We start from the raw sequence: 26,793 nt of genomic DNA, 5'->3' as shown, positions 1-26,793 counted from the left end.
ATTAACTCGCAAAAATCCCCCAAATTCGCAAATTTGTATTCAAATAATTTTTGAACTATTTAATTAAAATAGTCATTTTTAGATTCCATAATTAATTATCAAAATTTATAAAAACACTAAAAAAATTAAAAAATTTTAATATTTTTCTTTAAAATGTATCTAATAAAAGTATATAAAAAATGTTTATATTTTTATTTTAAATTTTATTTTATTATTAAATATATCTAATATTATATATTAAATATACAATATTTCAAATATTTTTCAATTAATAGGTTTATAATTTATAATCAAATATAGTTTATATTATTTTATGAATTAATTTTTTTATATTTATTATAAATTTTTATTTTTATTAAAAATCAATTACTACTATTATTATTATCAAAACAATTTTTTTTTATTTATTGTAATTTTAGCATATCAATTAACATTTATTAACATTTATTTTTTTTAATCATAATCATTAAATATTTTTTTAAAAATAGATAAATTTGGTAAATTTAAATAATGAAGTAGTAGTTCTATATAATAGTTCTATATAAAAAGAGACAATTTATAGTTAACAGTTTATATATGTTAATAAGTGTAAATAAGTTTAATTGCAATGTATAATCTGCAATGTGCATTATCAATGGCGTAACGTAAGATCATATTTTTTGGCTATGGTATAGCGCTTATAAAATACAATATGTCTACCTCTCAAAAGAAGAGCTTGTTAATTAATCATTTTTTGGATTCCTTGTATAAAATTATTAATTACATGGAAATTCCATTTTAATTTAGTGATTTTTGAATTATTTGACATGTAAAATGAGTTTTTCCGTGAAAAAAACAGGTGGTAGAATGTGGCATGAAGCGCGAAAGCAGGAAAAAAAAATTCGTGGAATGCTAGTAGATTATCGTCGTAGAGCTGAACGTCGACGAGATTATTATGAAAAAATTGTAAGAAATTTATTAATTAATAATTTTTACATAAATTTTAATAAATTGCTAATTAATATTAAATTTATTTATAATTAAATTAATCTTTTTTTTTAATTTTTAACCTAAATTTATTTTTAACTTATTCATTACAGTTTTTTAAATTATTAATAATATATAAAATATAAATTAAGTAATTTTTAACTATATTTTATTTTTTTCTTTTACATTATATATATACATAAATTAACTACAAATGCATATTTTTTTCATTCTCTTATGTATTTTATTTTTATATATTTTATATTTTATTTATATTTTTCATAGAAATCAGATCCTACACAATTTCTACAACTTCATGGAAGACCTTGCAAAATACATTTGGATCCAGCAATTGCTACAGCTGGTGATAGTCCTGCAAATATGTAAGTTAATATTTAATTAATAATATTAATATACAATTAATAATACTAAATATAATATATAGAATATTAATATATTTATGGGACTGCTTTAGATTGATTTTAAAAATCAAAACAAATATAAAGATATTAATTGCTTATTTATTTATTATTTATTAAATTATAAACTATTAATTATTTAAATATATGTTATAAAAAAAGACAGATAACAAGATAGAACTATTTTATTCTATCTCATTTTATCTAATGTAATGTAATTTTATTTAATATAAACTTCAATTGCTCATAATTTATTAAATAAATCTCCATTGATATTTTTGTATATTAACTTTTGTTTATTTTTGTTTTTAAAATTAATTCTCCAAAAATATCCTATGAATATTTATATATATTATTAAATCTATCATCTAAACATTATTCCTTTAATGATTCAAATATCAAAGTTAACTTTATTTTTTTTTTATTTTTTTAATATATGAATTCATTATTCATAAGTTATACACAAAAAATATAGAACAATATTATAGAAAAAAATTATTGATTTAAAAGATATTTTAATTTTAATATTGCAGAATAATATTAATATATTTACCTATTTTATTTTTTAACAATATCTTTTTATTATTATTTTAAGTATGATTTTATTAAAAAATTTGTGGAATAAATTTTCATTTTATATTATTATTTTAGATATTTTTGAAATTCTTTTTAGAATAGTTTTAAAATAAAATAAAAAATATTGTTAAGAACATATTGAATATTTAAAATTCAAATTCATTATTTTTATATCATTATTTTATCATTATTATTATTATTATTATTATTATTATTTTATTATTATTATTTGATTATTATTATTATTATATTATATCATTATTTTTATATTTTACAAATTTTATGTGAAATTGAGAAATTATTAATAAATTCAAGACAACATAGTGTTGTATTATTTTATATTGTATTATTTCAATATGATTATAATTAATATATAAAAAAATAATACTTTTTATATTCATATATATTTAATTAAACTGTAAATCCAACAAAGATCAATCATGAATATATTAATTTTAAAATAGATTCTATATATAATTTCATAGATAATAAGATTAAGTTAACTTGCATAATATTTATTGCAGTATATTAAAATATTGAAAATTATAAATTATTTGAAAGACATATTTTATGTATTAAAATTTTGAATAATAACATAATTGAATATAAATTAAATATTATAATAATGAAATATAAATAAAATAAAAAATTATTTTATAATAATTTTGAATTATTTTATATACAATTTTATATATATTATATTACATTAATAGGATGCCATGGCAAGGAAATGAAGACAATCTTATTGACCGATTTGATGTTCGTGCTCATCTTGATTGGATACCAGAAGCACCAGATTCTATTGATGTAGATATTGCTCTCACTAGTGAAGACAGACATATCAATTATGAACGTTACCGAATCATTGTTCAAAATGAATTTTTAGGAGGTAAATTGCATTTATTTAAAATTTACATTTTATTATTATTTTAAATTGTTTTGAAAAAAATCTTCAATATAGTAACGGAAGAAAAATTTTTACATCAAATACATTTGGAAGAACAGTTTGGTTCATCAACAAAATTAGATGCTGCTAGAGATAAGAAAAAATCATGTAATAATGTAGCTATTGGATATAATTATGAAACAGAAGAACCAATATCTGAAACTGTAAAATCATTGGATATTGTTATATCTGATGAAAAAGCAGATGATGAAGATAGTGATATTGATTTAGGTAAGTTATACTTTATAATAAATAAAAGTTATATACACTATAATATATTGTATAATCATAAATTTAATTTTTATTTTTAGATATTTGTGTAGATGTATCTCAAATAGAGCCATCACAAGCACATGAAATGAATTTAGTAGCTCAAAAATATGGACTTTTGGGCGCTGATTATTTTAGTTTCTTAACACAAGATTTTGAAGAAGCTGAAACATTAAGACAAGCACGTAAACAAGAAGAAGAAAAAGCTATGTATTCGGTAAAATATTTTATAATTTTATATTTTATAAAATACTTATGATTATATTATATTATAGTATAATTATATATTATCATAATATAATTAATAATTTTGATGATATATTAATGATATATTATACATAATGATACATTATATGTTAATTATGTATACAGGAATTTTTAACTTTATCTAAAATAGGAGTATCAAATCTTGCTAGCTATATACCTATTTTTTTTTTTTTTTTCTGATTGTTATACTATACTTTTAATTGCAAAATCTTACTATAAGATTATACTATAATAGTAACTATAAGATTAATTATTATAAATATACAATAAATATACAAATATAAAAATTTTGTTTGCAATAAATTATTAAGAGTACAGATATATTATTATTATCACATTTAGTTCATACGCAAAGTATGTAATAGTGATTAGACTACTCATAGTAAAATCAATCAAGCGAAAAAAATATAATTCCTGAAATCAAATAAGAAATTGGATGATGAATCAATTATCTACAGAAAAAAAATTTGACATCTCTAATTTAAAATACTAATTTATTTTAGTCGATATTAAAATATTTTCTAGATAAAAATTAAATGATTTAAAAGGAAGCAATTATAATTTTCTTGCTTCGTTTATATAATAAATAAAATAAATATAAAATATTTATAAAATAAATATGTACATAAAAGACATATGAAAGTCAATTATATTTTTTAAATGGAATTATATATTAATATACTAATATTTAATATAGTATTTTATTCCTTAAGAAAATATTAATTTATTTTCAACAAAAATTAATAATTAATAAATATTTTTATTAATTAATAAATTTTATAAAAGTTATATAAAAGTAGCATTTATCTATTCATATTTTCTTCTTAGTATTTCATATAGTAAATTCTACAAAATTAAAATTAATATAAGTATATGATAATTTGATAGCTATTATCTAGATTATTGTTTTGTTAATTCAAATTTAATAATGTTATAATGTTGAAATAACTTTAAATTCAGAAATATGAAATTAATCAACAAAAATAATGAAATAGATTTGAATTATTGTAATTTGATGCATAAAAATTAATTTGATTTTTAAATATTATTCATGTTTTTTGTAATTATTAAATTAATTATGATTTTCTGTAAGAATAAATAGGTCTATTAAATAAAAATTTATATTTGCAAAAAATTAGCAAGTATAAAATTATAAATATAAAAATTTTCTTCTAAAAAGAATGCTTAGTTGTTTAATTTAAATAAAATAATTTACACTAAAATATTTTCATATTTTTTAAAGTTATAATATATCAATAATTATCGAATTTGATTTGATAATTATTATAAAGTACAAAATTACAAAATCAAGTATAAATAATATTATTTAAAAAAGATGATCTTATTTTTTATTTAAAAATTTTTTTTTAAATTGTTCTAAATTTTCAAATAATTTTTAAATAACTATTTGAAAACTGATTAAATTCTATTTAAAAAAGATTTTTTTTATATTATTATAATGATAATTATGTAGATATTCTCTATAAAGTGAATTAAGAAGATGTACAATATAAAATTAAAAGAAATATTAAACACAAAAGAAAAAATAGAAGAAAAAAAATTGAAATTGAAAACAAAAAAAAAATAATATTCTAATGTAATATTTAATACTTTTAAAATATTCGTATAAGATATTTAAATAATAAAAAAAATAATTTAACATCATATTTAAAAAAATATATAGGCAACATTTTTTATTTTCAAAATTTACTAAAAATTTTTTAATATATATAAATATTTAATTTTTTATCATTTAATTTTAAAATAAATGATATTAATATTTATAATTGAGAAAACAGTTTATAACTCATTTTACCCATTCTATATTATAATATATATATATATTATATATATATATTTATAATTATATAATATATAATAATTTCAATTGAATATATATTTCCATATAATATTACATTTTATAGGGTAGAAGATCACGTAGAGAAAGACGAGCATTTAGAGAAAAGAAAATGATTGGTCGAGTTATGAGTCCACCTAGGTATAGTTACTTTTATATTATATTGAAAAAATACATTTATTTAGTCAACTATTAATAAATAAATAATATGTTCATATTTTAATTAAATGGCAAATATTTATAATAATTTGTTTTATCTTTATTAGTTATGCAGCAAGAGAAAGTCCTGAATATAATCCTTATAGAAAATCATCATCTAAATCTCGTTCGAGATCTATTTCACCTGTAAACACTGGTCAAATAACTTACATTACTAGTTTTGGTGGTGAAGAAGAAACTTATGGAAGTTCGTCTCATGTTACTTCTTCTAATTCAAAAAAAGTTAATTATTCTCATCTTAGACATAGAAGATCAGACAGTCCAGCACTGAACGAGCGAACAGTTAATAGAAAACTTTCGAAATCAAGATCTAGGAGTTGTTCTCGATCTATTAAATCTAAATCATATAGAAATCATGACAGAAAACGTAGTACATCGAGATCAAGGTAAGTTTATTAATATGCATATAATTATACAAAATATTAATATATTCACATTATTAGAAAATTTTAAAAATATGAAATTTTATTTGTTAAGTTATAAACAATTTAAATTTATATTATATAAAGCAAGAGAGAACTAGAATAAGATTTTATTTCTATTATTTTATCTCCACCTCATTTCAAATAAAAATTTTTAATTATTTTAAATTTCAACTAATATATAACTTTGTATTTATTTTGACTTTTACAATTTAAAGATTTTACGAATATATATTAATTTTCTATGTATAAGTATTACATAAATATATTTATTATTATATAATACTATTATTATATAATTATTATATAATATTATATATATTGATGTATTTATTAATTAATTATAATTAAAGCATTATTATACATCTATTAAATAATACATACAATAACACACGTAAAAAAATATACATTAAATATATTTTCTAAAATTTAAAAAAAAATTAAATAAAAAAAAAATATTTTCATTACTTATATTATTAAATAAGAATAAATAGCAGAAATGACTATAATTTATTTGAAGATTATGACATTTTATGATTTGAGAATATAAATTTATTTGTTTTTCAAGTATTATAATTATAAATAATTTTTTCTGTAGTTAAAAAATATTATATAAAAAATATTATAAAATTTTATATGCAATAAAATACTAATTTTTAAATATGATTTCAAAAATTAAACAAAAATTCAGAAGCATTGTATAAGATATGCTAGTAGATATTTAGTTTTTGAAATTGATTCTAGTGTAATGATGTACAAAAATTATTATAAATTTTCTACTCAAGATAAAGTCGCCTTTTTTCATAAATTATTAATTTTAAATATATATGATACAAATTTTATAAATTTGTTAAATTTTTAATAATTTTCATATAATGAAAATTTATATGAAATATCAAATGTTATATAAAAAAGATATTATATATAAATTATAAAAAATCATTGATAATTGATTTACAAAAATCTTTTTAAATAATAATACGATTAATAACAGAATATAGAAATTCTAAAAAATTTGTAAAATATAATGATCTTACATTTATATAATTCATTTTTTTATAAATAATGCAAATATTTTGTTTTTTGTTATATTTTTTTAGAGACTTTAAAAAGTATATATTAATTAATAAATATAATTGTATAATATTTTAATTAACTAAATAGTTATATAATAATTTTAATTATTTTATTAAAATGTATAATTACATTTATTAATTATTATATACTTTTAGTTTTTTTTAGTTTTATTATTTAGTTATTTACAAATATTTTCTACTCTACATATATATTTTCAAGTATAAATATATTTATATGTATATAAAATTTAATCAAAACATCAAATTTTTCTTTATTTAAAAATTATTAAAAAAATATTTATTTGTTGATATAATATTGTATTTGTATATTACATACATATATTAGTATATTTTGAAATTCTCAAAATACTTCTAAAATGCATTTTTTTATATATTTATTATTTATTTATTTTATAATTTATTGATATTATTAAGAAATTATCTTTTCATTCACAGAACATTGTCTTTTCATTTTTGAAAATAGGAATCACAAATGACTATATTCGACAAATATGGAAGCTGATTATTGCAATGTTATTTTTTTTATAAATGTTATTGTGATCATGTGACTATATCATAATCAAATGTCATGTGATTATAAAAAAAATAAAAAGCAAAAGGATTGTCAAACAAAATATGAAATAAAAAAATGCATTTCAAAAGTTTAATAATTTTTTAATAATTTAATAATTTAAAGTATTTGACATAAATATATTTGGGAACTAGTTTGAAAGAGACCATTTAATATCAACAAATAAATAATATTTTTGAAAATAAATAAAAATTAGGAGCTTTTTAATCTCGAAAATATATTATATATAAATTTAATTTAGATCAAGAAGAACACGTTCAAGGCATAGAAAAAATACAAGATCAAGAACAAGAAGTCGTTCAAAACGATCACGAACTCGAAGTGAATCCAGATCTCGATATAGAAGTTTTACTAGATCTCGTTCACGTACTATTTCAAGATCAAAGACGAGGTCTAGATCTCATTCACGTCCAAAAAGATCTAGAAGTTCATGTTCGAGCAGTATATCCAGATCAAGATCAAAATCAAGATCCAAGTCGCATAACAGGAGTCATTCTAGAGATAGTTATCGTCGAAGACATTATTCTCCATCAAAGTCAATATCTAAATCTCGATCCAGAACAAAATCTCAGTCTAGATCTAGATCAAGATCAAGAAGTCAATCCAGATGCAAACGATCTCACAGTATCGAAAATAAAATGCCAGCACTGCCAAGGTATAGTATATATTTCACTAAACATTAATTCTTTATTATATTTATTTTTTTAATAATAATTTTAAACAATATTTTTTAGATATTATGGCCGACGTGGAAAATCATCGAGTTTAGAATTAGAATTATCAGACAATGAAGAAAAAATTCCTACACCAACACCAAAACCAATGGTTACTAATACCACGAGCATGTAAATTTATATTATATTAATATTAATTATCGTATATTATGATTTTAAAATCAATTTTAAATACTTTCTCAACTTTTATTTATATTTTAGGAACAAGCCAAAAGCAGGGTTAAGTACAAATTCTGGTGGCGGACACAAAGTCAGTAAGAACCATAACGCTTACTTAGTCACTTAAAGCACAGAGAATAAATGACAGTATATACTCTTTATATAATTATTCTCTCAATGAAGAACTTTTAACAAATGCTACTTGTTTTCATTCTGTTGTATAATATTTATGATATAATTATATTATTGATATTTTATATTTAAAAATTTATTTCAATTTTTTCTATTTAATGAGAATTAAATTCTAAAAAGAATTTAAATTTTGTAAATTTTAAAATATAATGTAATTTTTATTTTACTTATGAATTTAATATTATTTTATTTATAATTTCAATTAATCTTAAAGTAATAAATATTAAGTAATTCTTACTATAACAATTTATAATTTTTATAAAATTTTTCTTTTATTATATTATCAGAATGAAAACATCAAATATTTTAGTAGTTTGATATACTTGTTTTGTAGACATAGTAACATGAAAAAATTCTGCAGTATAGGATATATTTAATAATTTTAATTTAATTTTATTATGTAATTGTATAATAAATTTTTTAAGATTTTAATATAAATTTTATTATATAATATGAAATTAAAATTATAGAATATACAAACATGTTAATAAGATATATGCTTATAACAAAATATGTTTAAATATCATAAAATTTATATTAAAATTTTAAAAATATTTTATATTTTTAATCAAATTTTTATGATTGAAAACAGACTTTTAAGAGTTAAATTTTTCAGTCACTGAAAATTACACCTCAAGAACGACTTAAGAAAAAAATGCAAGCTTTATTAAATAGGCAATGTAAGTAAAATTCATCAGAACTTTTAAATAAATTTATATGTTGATATAATATTAAAATTACATTTATATTTTAGATAAAGCTGATAAAAAAGCAGAGCAACTTAGAATTGAGAAAATGGAACAGCAAAGACAAGATAGAGAGGATGAAATTAGAGAAATGTCTTTGAAATTACGTAGAAAGTATGCTATTATTCTTATTCTATATATTTTTTCTTTTAATTCTGTATTGTTATCATTATATAATTATTTATAGACAAAGAGAAAGAAGACATCGTTATGAAGGTCATAGTTCTGACTCGCATTCCTCCATATCACGTACACCAAGTCCTGGTCGTAGTCCGCGAATTATACGTCGAGAAAGAAAAGAAAGAGATATGAGGAATTTTGAAAACGATCGTGAACGAGAAAGAGACAGAGAACGAGATAAACGTGATGATCGTGAAAAGTTTAGAACTGAATCTCGTAGAAGATACAGAGATTCACCACTTCGTTCTTTGAGTCCAAGAAATAGCCGGTAAAATTACAAATAATATTATAATATTTATTATAATAATAATATAATACTATTATTATTATATTTATTATATTCAAATTAAGAGAATTCCATGAAACTTTTCGTTATTATCTTTTAGAGGCCTAGTCGATTATTGACAAGAAAATATGCAGTTCTTCCATTTGGTGGATTTAAAATTTTATTAAAAACTTCCTGTATTGCATTCCTTCCATAAAATGCTCTAAGAAATGCGATAAAGAAAGATATAAAATTTTATGCTCATAATTTACAATTATTCTTCACTATTGATTAATATTGTTTAATCTTATGTCATAAGAAAGTAAAGCCAGTTGTTTATTTACCTCTCATTATTATTATTCAATATAAACTTTGTGTCTTATAACTATATGTGATCATCTAATTCTAAATAAGATTAAATAGTAATGTAAATAAAATTATATTTCAATGAATAGTATTTTTATTTACGCATTTAATTTTATTTTTATTTCCAAAAAAAGATATTTACAATTTATTGAATATATTATTTATTATAATTTATAAAATATTTTATTAAAATATTTTTCAACATATAAAATTAATTGTTTTCAATTTCAAAAAACAATTGTAATACATATATTTCTTTTTATTATAAATAAATAAATAATTATTTTTCTATAAGTATAATAAATTCATTATTAATGCTAAAATTTTGCGTATGTGTGTGTAATGTAACTTAAAATTTAGAGATTTTAAATTATTAATACAGAAAAAATTATTCCCTATTTTATTGGTAGAATTTTAAATGAATTTAATATTTTTATATGATATTATATATTTTTATAAAGATTAATGTAAAAAAGATTTATATGAAACTTTTTCCTAAAATTGGAATTTTTAAATTATGTTAATATATATTACATATTGTTTATATTATTTAATAGTAATTACTAAAAAATTTCATACTATTTTATATAGAAAAATAATAAAATTATAAGTTTTACTAGAATTATTTCTTGATAATGACTGTGTTACTTAAATTGTACATATTTCTTTTTTTTTTCTTAATATAAACTTATAAAAAACAAATTGAATACTTATTATTCAACAATAAAGATATAATAGAGCAGTTAAGAAAGAACTTAAAATAAATAATTTAAATCTTTTTATTAACAATAGTACATCATTTTAAATTGTTCTTTTATTAATTAGAATATTGAAATTTATTTGAGTATGCCCTTGTTTTACACTATATCTCAATACTGTTGGTAACTAATATGGCGGAATAGATAGATGTTGATTCTTCAAGATCCGGATTTCTTGGATTCAAATATTTCTACATAATAGAATTTTTAAGAAGAAACAAGTTAGCTGTTATTTATATCATTATTAATACGTGTTGTAATTATCATTGAGGTTACGTGTTGTGTTGTACTTAATTGTACTAAATATTAACAATAAGTGCGTATATTACTTATTAGAGCAGTCTACTTGGCAAACAACTGTAACTTCGATTTTTAACTTAAATGTATTATAAGTGTCATTTACAAAATCAAGAAATATATAATATAAATTTTTAAATTATTTTGATTTTAAATAAAGATAATACGACTTACGTAATGAGAGTGTTAATATCAATATTATATATTCCATCGAAGGGTTAAGAGGTGCGTTTATTTTTTATTTAAAATTTAATATAATAAAGAATAGTTATAATTATATTAAGTATATGATTAAAAAAAATTAAATATATTTAATAATTTAAGTTTCATAATATGTTAATTCGTTTCAATATATTTGTAATATGAATATTTTATCAAAAAATGTGATTTTTACTATTTACATATATTTTAAACATAAAAATTAAAATAATAAAATGACAATAAATTTTGAATCAATTTAATATTATCTTAATTTCATCATAAATTAAAAATATTTTAAAAATATTTATTGTGTAAATTTATTTTGATGTGAAAGATATGAAATGTCAAATTTCATTGATTTCATAAATTTTATTGAATTAACATTCAATAGTTAAGTTAATCTTTCAGAAACATGTGTGATTTACCAAAAAAAATGAAAGATTCAAGTGTTAAGAACAATGTGCAAAATGAATCAATGGATCAGTTTTGTCCAAAACAAAGTGCTGATAAAAAAGAATCTATATTAAAAAGTACAAATGAAGATGTTCAACGTGCAATTGAAGGTTTAAAGGATATACCAGATGAGGAACTTCAAGAATTTCTTGACGATGAAGATTTTATGGAAGGTTTAGATGTTGTTGATGCTTGGGAAGGTGATGAAGAAAAAGGTCGTGATGTTGAATTTAAGACTAGCCATATCAAAGATCAAGAACAAAAACGTCCTTCTAGGTAGTTTTAATAATAGAATTCATATTGTTGTTTATTATATTAGCTATTATATTATATTATATTAGCTACTTATTATATTGTAGAAATGAATTTGTTATATAATATTACATAATAAAAATATGAACTATTATAAAATATTATAATAACATTTCATGTAGTATCAATTTATAATTTATTTGTATATGTTAATTTTAACAATTAATATTGTATTATATAATTAATGTATTTTATATTTTATAATTTAAATTTTTTTCTTTATATAATTATATAATTCTTTATATAATAATATACAAAAAAGAATGATTATAAGCCTACTTATAGGGAAAGATATCGGCGTGATTATAAAGGATCTTATAATCGTGAAAGACCAAAGAGAGATGAAAAAAAACATGAAGAAATTCGTCGTGATCCTTCTAAAAGCACAAAAGATATAGAAAGGGATAAAATACGTACAAAAAGAGATATTGAAAGCAAACTTTTAGCTGAAAAGGAAAAAGCTATTAAACATTTGTTAGATTCTGACAATGTTGTACCTCCAGGTACAGAAACAGAAGCCATTCAAAGCATTACAGAAATGCATATTCGTAGAAGCCGAGAACGACGTAGAAGTTTAGAACGTCAAAGAGGAAGTTCATTACGACGTAGGACTCCAGATAGAATTAGGATAAATTCTCCTCGGCGAAAATCTCCATTATTATTAAGTCCAGAACGTTGTAGAAGTACTCTCAAAATGAGTAATGAAAGACATCGAAGTCCATTGAGATTTAGTCCTGATAAAAGAAGAAGTCCAAGATTTAATTGTACTCGTAGAAGTCCTTTTGGATTTAGTCCAGAACGCCGAAGAAGTCCAATTAGACGACTTAGTTGGGAACGAAAAACAAGTACAGATAGAAGATGGAGTGCTGAACGACACAGGAGACGTATAAATATACATGAACGGTGAGAAGATAATATTTTTAAACATGTAATTGTTTAAGATTTATTATCGAAATAAAAATATTTCTTATATATAAATTTTCTTTGTAAAAAAAATTTGATTGAGAAATTTTCATATTTTTCTTAAATTGTAATATTAAAAAGTTATTAACTTTCTAAGTTAATAAAAAATTTTAATATAAACTTTAAATTGTCAAGCCGAAGAAGTCGATCTCGTGATCGACAACGAAGTCGCAGTATGGAACGTCTTAGAAGAAAGATCAGTCGTTCACCAATTAGTAGACGATATAGTCCACGTCGTCGAAGTCGAACTCGAAGTAGATCATTAGAACGTCGAAGAAAGCGATCTCCCTTTATTAATGAACTTACAAGGCAATTAAGAAATGAAGCTATAATGACATCACATATGAATACCGGATATGCACATCCTTCACCTATGGATGGCATATCACCTTTAATAAATAATGTATATCAACAAGAAACAGAGCCTAGATCATCAATGTCAATGCCATCTTATATACATCAAACTGTATTGGCACCATCAATATCATCAAGTATAACAAATAGTGGCCCAGCATTTATAAATTATGAAAATTCATCTCAACCAATGAATTTTGATTCAGTTTCGTTACATCCGTTACCTCAAACTGAATATGTTTCTGGTCCAGTAATGTATAATCAATCAAATACTAGTTCAATTCAACCAACACATCGACCACCACTTCTTCCAGCACCAATTTCTTCACCACAACATGAATCAACTGCATCTACAGTAGAACATGTACAAACATATAATTCATCTCATGGCATTCCTTCTACTCGTCAATCTCCAATTCAAACTTTTGAATTTTCAAATAAATCTAAGGATGCAATCTCTCAAAACTATAGAGAACGCAGATTTACAGATTCTTATAATGGATATCATGCTTCACAAGAAGAACGATTAAAGACACCTGAACCACCAGTCATCTCAGATACAAAAGTAATTTTATTATATATTATAATAAAACATTTTTTTTATATAGCCATTTTATTCTGTATTATTAAAACCACAAATATCATTTTGAAATTAATAAGCAATAATATTTTTATATACCTTTTTATATAGTGTGCAGTTTAGTTTTTGAATATTATATGAAAACATTAATATTTGTCTTATGAATTAATTTTACAGCAATTTGAAAAAACGAGTTTATCCAGTCTATTGGAAGCGTCTGTTTCTGCAAAAGGTATGAAGATATTTTTATCTAATTACTATTTGAAGTTGTATATATTATGTTCATTATATTTTTAAATGTTTATATCTCATATTTTATACTTTTTAGATTCAACTAGTCTACCTGTCTTGTATCCAGGTAAAAATATTTTAATCATTTGCTAATTTAGATTTTTTTTCATTTTTATCTTTAAATAAAATAACATCATTAAAGAAAATTTTATTTCCAAATAATAAAAATTAATGCATTAATTTTGCATAATTCTATTTCTGTTTCATAATAGGATTCAAACCAGAAATATTAAAACACTGTGAACATGCTTTGCGCGAACTTCCTGTGGAAGATCTTCGTTTAAAAATGAAAGGACGATTTTTTTATGATCCAAAGAAAGAAAACATACGAAGTGATCAAAACATATATTCATCAAACTCTTTACTTTTGCAAAAAACTAAAAATAAAATATATTGGGAAGAAGAAGAAAGTCAACATTTAACTTCTATAAAACAGAATATACAAATGCATCAAAAAATTTGTCAAACTGATGAAATAGAGACAAATACGAAATTTGTTCAAGCGAGTGTTACTATGGTAGATTTTGAAGTACAAGTATATCCTCAAGATTTACAATATGCTATTAAAGAAGAAAAAAGACCTATTATGGATCGTCTAGATTGGAATGTGCGTGAAATGTTTGATTATACACCTAAATTTCGAGAGGCTGATGATTTGAGATGGAGTTTAAGTAATTCTTCTCAAAAAAGGACTTGGAATAGAACAATATCTCCTTCTAGAAGGATTGATGATCGTGAACATCGTATAGATTCTGTATCTTCTTTAGATCATAGTTCAAGAAATATGAAATTAGGATCTCCAATAAGAAACCGAGATAATTTCTCCAGTCATAAAGGATCTTTACAAGATCATTATGGTCGTGAAAAATATTCGCCTAATTATAGACATTCTTTAGAAGAACATGATGAATTTCATGAAAATAGAAGTGATCATAGTCGTGGTGAAAGTCCAATGATATTAGAAGATTCTGCAGAAGAATTAGAATTGGAACACACATTCCAAAGAGGAAATGATTGGCATGGAAGAGGAAAATTAACAAGAGGTAGATCAAGTCCATTAATGAAACATGTGTACAGAAGAAAGCATTCAGGAGGAAGATCTTATCGTGGGCGTGGAAGTTTTCGTGGAAAATTCTAAAATTGATTGTGTAAAGCAAAAATCTTAAATGTAGAATTATGTAATCAAATATATTAATATTTCAAAAAAATTGTAATCTATTCTTGCAAAAATTTGAAATGAATTTATGACTTTTTTAAAATATTAAAGTTTTGCATTATGTATTAAATTTAAAAGATATATTAAAATTTAAAAAATTATTAAATAATTTATGCTAAAGAATATTTTAAATACAAATTGAATTTAAACATTATATAATAAATTAAATGTATATTCATATAAACATTCATTGCACAAATATTATGTTTGTGAAATTGTATATTATAAAATTTATAATGTTTACAAATAATGTTTTTAAATAAACAAATCATCTGACAATATGAACAGTGTAAAAAAACCATTGTTTATTAGTAACATTAAATAATTAAAATCGGAAGCAAAATATGTTTACATATAAATTTTACATATTATATTAACTTATTTTATAAATATTATTAGTCATTTTCATATATGTAACTAAATTGTTTCATTAAGATATTAATATTAATCATATTAAAAATCATAATAGAAATAAAAAAATATACATAAAGTCTTTTAATTATGATAAAATGATTAATATGCAAAAAAAAATATTTTTGAAAATATAAAATGTATTATTTTTAAATAACTTATTTTCATTTTATATATTTATATGTGTATATATATATATTAAATCTTTCAACTTTTCTCAAAATAAAATAGTTTATTTTCTGTATAAAAAAAAGTAAATGATTCTGTTATTTAGGATTTTATGCATATTTGTGTATGTGTAAAAAAAACTAAATAATAAAAAATATTAGTAAAATATTATTTTTTATTAAATAATATTATTTTAAAAAATATTATTTTTTATTAAATTTTTATATTTTTTAAACAAGATTAATTATAAATACATCATAAAACAAAAAATACTTTAAGGTTACAAAATTCTCCTAAAATATTTCAACTGAATATATTTACATTATTACTTTAAATAATAATTTATTATGTAAAAAAAATTATATTTTTTAAAGGAAAGGAATGAAATAATATAAATTTTATTTATATATACTTCTTATATTTTAATTATAATAACAATATATTGTATATATATATATATATATATATATATATATATATATATATAAATACATCAGTATCTGCTCATTAAATAAATTGTAAATAAATATGAAATAATCAATATGTCCTAATAACCTGTAAAATACGCTTAAAATCAGTAACTTTAAATACGAATAACTTTTGAACCAGTCAATTCTTAAATTTAAAATTAACATTTTTAGATTCTATCAAAAAATATTAAATAGCATAAAAAAATTAATTTTTATCAAAATAATCAAATGTAATTGCTAAAAACATCTTATGAAAATACAAGATTATTACTAATTATTATTCCTACTAAATTGATTGATTATAGACTTTTTTATTGAAATGTCGAATAAAAACATTTGCTGAATTCACTTATCATGACAACTTATTTATCAAATAACATTACCAGAACGATAAAACAAAAGAATTGAAAGAAAAAATAATATAATTAGTGAACTTTCGACAGTATGATTCTATAGCATATTGTAAATAAATAGAAATATATTATATAGATGTAAAATAAGAATGACAATGAAAATAATCTCATAATGTCATTCTTTCAAAAAGGAATTCTATTGTAACGCTACTAGATATTTAAAATTAATTGAGAAATGTTTTCTTTCTTTGAGTGACAAATTATATATTATTTTTCGTAACGCAAATCATACATGTAATATAAATAATATTACAAAAATTGTAATAAGAGAATAAATTGATTAATAATTTTTAGACTGTAATATAATCCAATTATCTTATTGAATTAAGAAAATAAAAGATAAGACCTCAAATTTAAATATAAAATATTAACTACTGATATTTACTAGTTTTTGATATAATAATAAAAATTTTTAGCGATTATCTAAAAAAAAAGCTTTCTCGTTGATTTTAATGATTTTTAAATATACGAAAAAATTTTTGAATTTTTTTCCTATATATTTCTAACTTTAAATATGAATAATTTTTGAACCAGTCAATTCCTAAATTTAAAATTAGCATTTTTAGATTTAGACATTTTTAGATATTAAAAAATATTATTCATAAAATTGCTGTTTCATCTTAGTTTTTCGAAATATTTGTAAAAAAATATTGCTATTATTATTTTTTTAATAGAATTCGTTTTTATATGTCTGTAGCTATGTATATGCGATTACTATTTCTATAAATTCTATAAAATTCTATAAATTCAATTTATTTCTATAAACATATCACAGATGTCTATAATATACAATTGATTGAAAAGCTTTAGATCATAATAGGTTTATAAAATATTATAAAATATTTTAAATTCAATCCATATTGAGTTTAGACATTCCATAAATCTAAAAGAAATCATTAAATAATATTTAAAGCTAATAAGTTAATTAAAATATTTTTTTTTAGTCACTATACTAATAATGCTAACGACTATTATTTTACTAATTATATCATATTCAAGTTTGATATAAATAATGATATTTCAAGTCTATCATAATTCATAAGGGGCAAATTTTTTATTAGTTCACACATTATGTTTTTAATCTATTGTTGCAATATATTTACATTACAGATGATAAATGATAACATATTTACACAGATATTGTATATAGGAGAAATTCTGCACAATATTAATAATTTTTTTTGTAAATATCTCGAAAATTAAGACCAAACGACAATTATAGAAAAAAATTATTCAGAATGACGATTTCTATAAAATTATGTGTGTGTGTGTGCGTGCGTGCGTGTGTGTGCGTGTGTGTGTAAGGCATCAAAATTGGTGAAGAAGCTTTTTTTGTAAATAATTATCATATATTGCAACAACTGCAACAAGTGTTCAAAGTTAATTACATACAATAGATCAATTAAATTCACATTTATTATTACTATCTATAGCAAATTTGATCAATATTATATATATATTTATTAGAATCTATCATAATTATTAAATCTGTACAAGAATTTGTTTTTAATTATGTTTAATATCTTGAGAATAAGATTGTAAATGTAAGTAATAGTAATAGTAATTTATATATATTTAGATAAATATCATTATTATATTATTGATATTTGACAATTATCATTATAACAAAGACTATTATATTATTAATAACATTTGGATAAATAGCGTTCAATATATTTAAAAACGTCTGTATACACAGCTTTTAATATAGTAATATGAATAGTAATGAAAGTTTTTTTTCAATATTTTAGAAACTCATAAATAAAACTATAATTTTAAGAAATTATTTCTTCAAATTTCCATAATCGAGGCCTTTCGAAATTACAATCAAGATATATAATATTATATATTATAATCAATAAATAATATAATTAGAAATTAATTATTTTTTATAATAAAAAATTTGGTTAAAACAGCAAATGCAAAAATATTATATTATTAATGTTGCAAATTTTTTTTATTTCATTTATATTGAATAATTTATATATATTATTTTTTTATAATTGTATACTACTATTTTGTTTTATTATCATGTATTTAATAATTAAATAATAATTTGATAATTATTAAATTAAAAGTTTAAACAATATAAAAGTTGTAGTTATTAATAAAAAGAAAATTAAATAAATACTTCAGATTTATTTAAATTTAACTTTGATTCAATAATATTATTAAAAGTAATATAATTAAAGAAATAAATATTATAAGATACAAAACATTTTTACAAATATAAATTTCAAAATTACACATTTTTGGTCCAAAATTAGATATTTAATATATGCATGTAATATACAGATGTGATATTAACATTTATTAAATTGTTGTATATGTATTAATGTTTGTTTTATTATTTCAACTAACTTATCTCTAGCAAAACATGCAAATTCTTGAAAAATATGATCATCACAATTTTTATTATTTAAAGTTAAAATAATTTTTAAAGGATTTTTTTTTTTAAACATACATATAAAATCTAAACTTATTCTATTTGTTCCTTTTTCCTTATCATAATTTTCTATTACTTGCTCTGATATAAAAGCTTCCTTTTGAAGACAACTTAAACTGGGATCTAAAATAATATTGTTAATTCGTCTATTACGCCATACACAATGAGATCCAGTACAATGAAATATAATATTTTGTAATTCTTCTATATGAATATCTGATAATATATCAATCTTTTGCTGTTTTGTTCCTGTTTCAACTGGAAATATTTCAAGTTGTAATTTGAAAACTTTTTCAAAAGTATCTTTTACTATATTAAAAACATTAGAATACCAATCTTTTCTAGAAAATTTTTTTTTTTCTATATCTATACATGTTTCAATATTATTTGTTTCACATTGAAATTGATTTGCAGAAATAGTAATATTAAATTTAAGATTACTTCTTTTTTTTATAACTGTAGTAAATAAAGTTTTTATTAGATTTCTATAATCATTTTTACTAGTCATTGCACAAATTTCTGCACCAATTGCACAATATTTTATGAGAGAATTTAATGTAGAAAACTTTGTATTCGCTGTAACATTATGACTTAATTCTATAGGATCTTGTACACACATTGGTTTATTAACAATGAATTTAAGATTATCATCTTCTTTTATATATGTTTTATATCTGTTCATACATAATGGTAAATTTTCTATTTCTTTAAACTCTGATTCTGTATGTATCATTCCATCTATTGGACATATTACTTGTGATTTATATTCAAAAGTTGCATAAAAGAAAAAAAAACCATGAAGAAGTTGTGGAACACTATTCTTATTTGTAATTGGTGGTAATACTGTATTTTCATCAAAATTAGCTTGCCAACCATTTATAATTTGTGGTTGACATGTATTTTGAAGCACCATCAAAGGTGGAATAATATTAACAGATGGTTGTTGTAAATAAAAAATAATTAATAAAACTAAAGCATAATTGGATATTTTTTGTCCATTTGATATTTTAAAATGTCGTGCCCAATATTTGATAATCATCATTAATGGTTTTAATCTGTTATCAAGAGACAAACAATATTTTATCAAATAACTTTTATATATACCTAAAATATTTTTAAATGAAATATCACAAGAAACATTTGTTCTATTATAATAAAATTTTATAATAGGAGTTTTCGCTTTTGGAATTCCTATTATGTTTGAAAAAACATCATTCATTCTGTACATAATTTTTTTCACACTTTTAAAAATCTTGTTCATAGTCCATGAATCTGTTGATGTATTTTTACTTTCATTTATTGGTTCACCTTGAATAAAAATAATATTATTATAATATTATTATAAAATGATAAAATTAAATAAGTAGTATATATATATATATATATTTTTTTTTATTCATACCAATATCCATATATATATCTAAATCACATTCTTTAAAACCTAATCCTGTTTGACTTGAACCAAATCTATATGTTTTACATTTTGGAAATATCACTTTAAATATTTCATCTAATTGTGTACAAACAGATTCATATTTTGTTTCTATTTCAATATCATTAAGTTGTATTGCATTCAAAAACATCATTAACTGATTATCAAATGTAGTTCCTTCGTCAAATATATATTTTATGTTATCATAACTTATAGAACCTCTGTTTTCCATGATATTATTTTTTTTCTCTGATTTTGATCTTTTCAGATCTTGAAATAAAATTTTATAATTAATAAATATTATTTTACATTTTTTAAATAAATAGAAATACTTACTGATATGTGGTTTTCTTTTTTGTATATTTAATTTTACATTATTTATCCAAATTGGTTTATTTAATAAAATTTCTGTAGAAGTTCTATAATATTAAAAGATTAGTTAAAATTACAATTATAAGTAATTATAATTATAAATTTATAAATTAATATATTCTAAATATAAACAAATTTTTTTATTGTTGCAAATTAATATAAACTAAAATATAACAATAACAATATTATATAATTAAATATTCTTTACCTGTCATAAAATTCAACTGTGAGATAATTTTGACGAAATTGATACCATTTAATTGCACCATATTGTTGAAAAAAGTTAATAAGTTTACGAGCAGGAATAAATTTTGGTAATGGAGAAACAACAATTGATCTCTCCATAACTTTAGATTGTTGAAGTCCTTTTAAATGTCTTTTACCTGCAAGATGACTTTGCAAGGTATGTTCATCTTGAAAATATAATGAACACGTATCACAATATTTCGACATTATTGATTATATGTCCAAATTCATATAATATTTTTCACTTTTAATTTATCAAAATTTTGTTTGTTTTGTTCTTTTATTAATATTATACATAAATTTTATATTATATATGTATAAAACAATTAACTTAAAAAAATATTGTTATTATATATTAAAATACTTTTTAGACATATAATTAATTGATATTATTTTATTTTTATAAAAATTATATATATATAAATATATATATTCTTATTGACAAAATTTTCATATTTCCTATGAACAAATAAATAAATACTTAATATAAATAATTAAAAAATTTTTTCCAAAATTGAAAAAATTATTGTTGAGAATTAATAAATAATAAATTAATTATACAAATTAAATTAATGAAATTTTATAAAGAGTTTCATAAAATATATATCACTAGCTCATATCGAATCAAATATTTATATACAATAATTAATAATATTTATAGTCTAATAATATTTATGTACAATATTTAATAATATTTATAGTTTATTATAAAACAGTTAATAAATATTAATTATCCTATATATATATATATATATATATATATATATATATATATTTTAGAATATAAATTGTGAAATATTTAATTGAAAAATATTTAGTTTTCACAAAATGCTCACTTCTTATTTAAAAATAAATTATTTCTTTTTTCTTCACTTTCATTTTCAGATATGTAATAGTACATAAACGTAATATTATTCATAGTTTTATCTGTTTTAATTGTTTTTAGTCGAGTGCATTATTGTTTATTTTTTTAAACAGTTCTTATGTATTTTTAAATTTTAATTTATATAATATATTATGTTAAATATTAATGTAATATTTAATTTTTTTTATAACAGGAAAAGAAAATAAAAATATTTTTTACTTATAGTAAATATTATATATTTGAGCTCATAAATAATATGAGCAATGAAATTGCTAGTTTAGTTTTTATAAGTTATTACATATTTATTTCAACACTAATCAAATAATGATTTCAGAAAAATTAGAATAAAATGCACATAAATATCACTTTCTTACTTCCTCACAAAAAATATCCACCATCTTGTGAATTATACGATATTACATGCCTGTTTAACCTTAGACTATACATATGTATATAGATACAGCTTCAGATAATTATCCTGATGCAAAGATAAAATCACCAAAGTGATACACTTGGAAATAATCGAAATACTTTCAAAACAATATATAAATATGTTCAAATGCAATTTAATCATTATTAAGTGAATTATCTAAAATTATTATCTAAATATATATATTTTAATAATATATTTATTTTATAATAATTATTTAAAATATATATTTTATTTTATCTGTCAATTTTTATTTTTTTATAATTGTATATAATATTTATTATATCATATTTCTAGGAAATTATAATTTCAAAAAAATTCCAATTAAAATGTTAACAATTTTCATTTTGTAATTATTTTCTTAACTTATTTTAATTTAAAAAAATAATAAGAAAAAATATTAAAGAAATATTATTTCGAGAATAAAGGATATTATAAAATATATCTTTAATATAATTATATGCTCTTATTCAATAAAAATTTAAAATAAGTTTTTTTAGTTTATCATGAGAGAGAGAGAGAGAGAGAGAGAGAGAGAGAGAGAGAGAGAGAGAGAGATTCTTTTGACATAAAATCGATTTTTATCATTAACATTCAGTTGAGACTAAATTTTTTTGTTGAACATCAAAATTGTTAGCACAAGTTGTCAATCAAATTATTAGTACAATCTAAATATATATAAAAATGTAAATTACTAATATTGATTAATACTAACAGAAATCACTTCATATATGCATACGAAATACAAATTTTTTAGTGTTCATTTAATATCGAATGGAAAACATTACTCTTTTTCATTCATATCTACTCATTATTCGGATTAGCAAATTTTTTGATAATATTTTTTAATAATAAAATTTATATATATATATATATATATATTATATAATATTTTAAGAAATTCCACGAATCGAAATTTGTTAAAATTTTATTTTGCAAAATATATTTTTTAGATATTTCTTAGAAAAAAAAAATGTGCGAAATATATACATATATTTGGTCGATTTTCTATTTTGAATTCATATTTGCACATATACATATTTTTGTAGTATAAATTGTGGAATATTTTTAATATAGATTGTACTTTGATTACTAATAATTTTATCGGGAATATATGAGCAATGTTTTAATGGAAAATTGTAACTTTTGATTTTTCAATGGATTTTTCAATTATCGTAATTGCATTTATTATAATGAAAATGTTTGCAATTTGTTTAAAAATAATCAGTATGATCTACAACATGATCATTTACATTATGAAATGGAATTGATATGAAAAAGAATTAATATTACAATTTGCATTATTTTTTAATTTTTTAGAATGCTTATAGTATTTATACAATTTTACAATTATATTCAAACAAATCTTAACAAAATCTTATTTTATTACAAATCTTCTTATTTTGGCTAATAAGAAAGCTTATTGAATTATTAATTCTTGGCAATTCGTCTTAATATTTTCTCGCTTAAATGCCTAAATGCTCGGTGACATTATGACATAATTAAAAAATTTATATTTCTTGAAAATATGTTTTCTTAGCTAAACTTTTATCTAAAAGTATTTTCCGAATTCATAATAACTATTCATTTTGTGCCATTTTGTGTTCAGCTGTGCCATAATGATCCAATCAATTTCTGTACATAATAATCAATCTCTGTAACGTCTATGAGCTATATTTAATATTATCTGCAAATGATTATGATTTAATACATTTCTCTTATCTTTAATCTATGATGATCTATATTCGATCTCGAATGTGAATTTTTGGACTTCTAGCTATTTTTTAATTTACGATAATAAATTTCTTTTAGTAATCAATAATGTATTAATCAGTTACGATTTTAAACATCAGATTCAAAAATGATACTAATATTAATAAAAATAAACTCTAAAATAATGAAGAATAAACATTATTACCAACATTATTATTTTTTGTTTTGTTCTGTGTAAGCGAGCGTAGTAATATTCTTGTTGTCTCGTTGCAATAAAACTGCATTAATTCCCAAAAAATTAATATCTGTATGAAATTCAGTATATCTGAATCAAATATGATTATAATTAATAGATTCATAAGTTTCTTTTTTAATTTATAAAAAATGCTAATAATATCTTGTTCTTTCATCTATACTCTTTTTGCAATAATCTTGTAATAATTTAATTATACTTGCTTAATTTTTGATAAATTTCCTAAAATAATCAACTTTAAGAATTGTTTTATCCGCTTCACGCAGAATGAAGAGATCTATATACAAAATTATTTCAATTTTGCCAATAAATTAAATTTGTTAAAGTTAAATTAATTTAAATATTTAATTTTCGTTTCGAAAAATCGACTGAGGTAAAAAAACAAAGATTTTTCAACTAATATATTAATTTGTAGAATTCTATTCAAATTGATTTAAGTATTATCAATGACTTTCTTATACATATAAAGATAAACAAGTTTATCAAAAACACATTCATCTTTTCTAATTCAAAAACTTTTCTATCTTAAGAATGTGCTGATTTGCTCCTATGGATTTCGATAAATAAATAGATAACGCTAATTACGATAACGATAACGATAATTAATCTAATTAAGTGTGACATTGCACAAAAAGAGATGTTTAAACTAAATATTATCACTCGAAAAGCCACCTACAATTAGGATTATATAATTGTTTGTATTGTGAGTTTTGACACTCCGTGTTAAAGTTGAAAATGGTGAATGATTTTGAATATTATACAAATGGAGTGTCTAAATTGATATTCGAGCTTTGAGTAAACGAATGTGGTGATACTTTTTGTGGTTAATTGTAATGATTTTAATTGTATTTTGATGTATACTATATCGTCATCGAATTCTATCTGTCCCTTTCTATTTCTATATCAACTCAATTGCAAGATTGTCGCAAGCCTTGATTTTTTCTCCAATCCTTGCTTTTCGGAAAAAATGCACACAGAGAAGGGATTGATCGCAAGGAGGATGAACTCCCCTCGAAGAATGGGATCTCGCGAGGGTCGCATCATAGCTTATGAGGATCAGAATTCTTGTGACTGCTTTTAGTACTTACAAGACATTTGGCGACATAAATATGACTTTTTTTTTTTTTGCATACTAATTGCATATTAATAATTCTTATATGCGAAATAATATGAATATTTATATGAATATTATATATAATGAAATATATTAAATATATTATTATATAAATATATTATTATATAATGAATATTTATTTTTCTAATTATTTTCACAATATAAAAAAAATACGGCATTTAAATAAATTTTGCGATCATACAATAGCGTTTTTCGCGATTTTTTAATCTTGCAAGTTTTTAAAAAAGTGTGATGTTGAAAATAAAGATCAAAACAATTCATATTTCACAATTATAATAATTGTAACAATATTAATGTATGTATTCTATTATTATATTATTCTATTATATTATGTAATTCTATTAAGAAGTATGCGAAAATTTTGAAATATTTATACGGATTTCGGTTTTTATAGTTTACAATTTAGTTTACTTATTGCATGATGAAATGTTCTTTAAAGTCATTTTGTTTTCTTTATATCTACTTGCAGAAGAATCATTATATAATGAAGTTTGATTTTGCCTCAAATTTTAAAATAGTAGATCATTAAAAAATTATTCATTTAGTTGATTTTTTCTATTAAATATTGAAAAAATTCTTTATGTCAATTTTGGAATATTGATTTTATTATTTTTATTATGACAGAAGTTAAGAACAAAATATTATTGATGTTCTTTTTACTCTATTTCAATGTAGAATTGTTGAAGTTAAGATAGATTATTTTTTCATTATTATTGATAAAAATATTCTAATTCTTGATTTATATTTAATTTAATTATTGA

General features: G+C 20.0%; 3 protein-coding genes across 12 annotated transcripts; 2 read left to right on the top strand and 1 right to left on the bottom strand.

Annotated features, from left to right (window-relative positions):
- Window positions 1-623: 623 nt before the first annotated feature.
- LOC107992908 (CLK4-associating serine/arginine rich protein) lies at window positions 624-10,339 on the top strand. 2 transcript variants are annotated; one of them, XM_062072065.1, is made up of 14 exons: window positions 624-945; window positions 1,252-1,349; window positions 2,675-2,850; window positions 2,923-3,138; window positions 3,219-3,394; window positions 5,370-5,443; window positions 5,569-5,907; window positions 7,853-8,266; window positions 8,346-8,456; window positions 8,547-8,595; window positions 9,313-9,376; window positions 9,451-9,556; window positions 9,630-9,890; window positions 10,009-10,339. In XM_062072065.1, the coding sequence occupies exons 1-14, from the start codon at window positions 814-816 to the stop codon at window positions 10,025-10,027; spliced, it is 2,235 nt and encodes a 744-aa protein (XP_061928049.1). In that variant the 5' UTR covers window positions 624-813; the 3' UTR covers window positions 10,028-10,339. The 2 variants fall into 2 exon arrangements, with proteins under 2 accessions (XP_061928049.1, XP_061928050.1); XM_062072066.1 differs by lacking the exons at window positions 9,630-9,890; window positions 10,009-10,339 and having other exon boundaries at window positions 8,547-8,599.
- A 609-nt stretch (window positions 10,340-10,948) lies between these two features.
- On the top strand, window positions 10,949-17,075 carry LOC107992907 (serine/arginine repetitive matrix protein 2). Of its 2 annotated transcripts, XM_017049023.3 has the most exons (7): window positions 10,949-11,533; window positions 11,918-12,238; window positions 12,560-13,177; window positions 13,373-14,156; window positions 14,349-14,403; window positions 14,500-14,529; window positions 14,675-17,075. In XM_017049023.3, the coding sequence occupies exons 2-7, from the start codon at window positions 11,922-11,924 to the stop codon at window positions 15,598-15,600; spliced, it is 2,730 nt and encodes a 909-aa protein (XP_016904512.1). In that variant the 5' UTR covers window positions 10,949-11,533; window positions 11,918-11,921; the 3' UTR covers window positions 15,601-17,075. The 2 variants fall into 2 exon arrangements, with proteins under 2 accessions (XP_016904512.1, XP_016904513.1); XM_017049024.3 differs by having other exon boundaries at window positions 10,949-12,238.
- Window positions 17,076-19,259: 2,184 nt separating this feature from the next.
- Window positions 19,260-22,952, bottom strand: LOC107992901 (speckle targeted PIP5K1A-regulated poly(A) polymerase). 8 transcript variants are annotated; one of them, XM_062072074.1, is made up of 5 exons: window positions 22,876-22,952; window positions 21,599-21,803; window positions 21,355-21,437; window positions 20,989-21,288; window positions 19,260-20,894 (listed from the first exon to the last, which is right to left on the bottom strand). In XM_062072074.1, the coding sequence occupies exons 2-5, from the start codon at window positions 21,733-21,735 to the stop codon at window positions 19,444-19,446; spliced, it is 1,971 nt and encodes a 656-aa protein (XP_061928058.1). In that variant the 5' UTR covers window positions 21,736-21,803; window positions 22,876-22,952; the 3' UTR covers window positions 19,260-19,443. The 8 variants fall into 8 exon arrangements, with proteins under 8 accessions (XP_061928058.1, XP_061928052.1, XP_061928054.1 ...); XM_062072068.1 differs by having other exon boundaries at window positions 21,599-21,966; window positions 22,473-22,928; XM_062072070.1 differs by having other exon boundaries at window positions 21,599-21,966; window positions 22,876-22,922.
- Window positions 22,953-26,793: the final 3,841 nt, after the last annotated feature.

The sequence above is a fragment of the Apis cerana genome, linkage group LG2, assembly GCF_029169275.1.
Source record: "Apis cerana isolate GH-2021 linkage group LG2, AcerK_1.0, whole genome shotgun sequence".
Taxonomy (NCBI): Eukaryota; Metazoa; Arthropoda; class Insecta; order Hymenoptera; family Apidae; genus Apis; species Apis cerana.
Note: the sequence above shows the minus strand (reverse complement) of the source record. Positions and strands in the feature narration are given on the sequence as shown.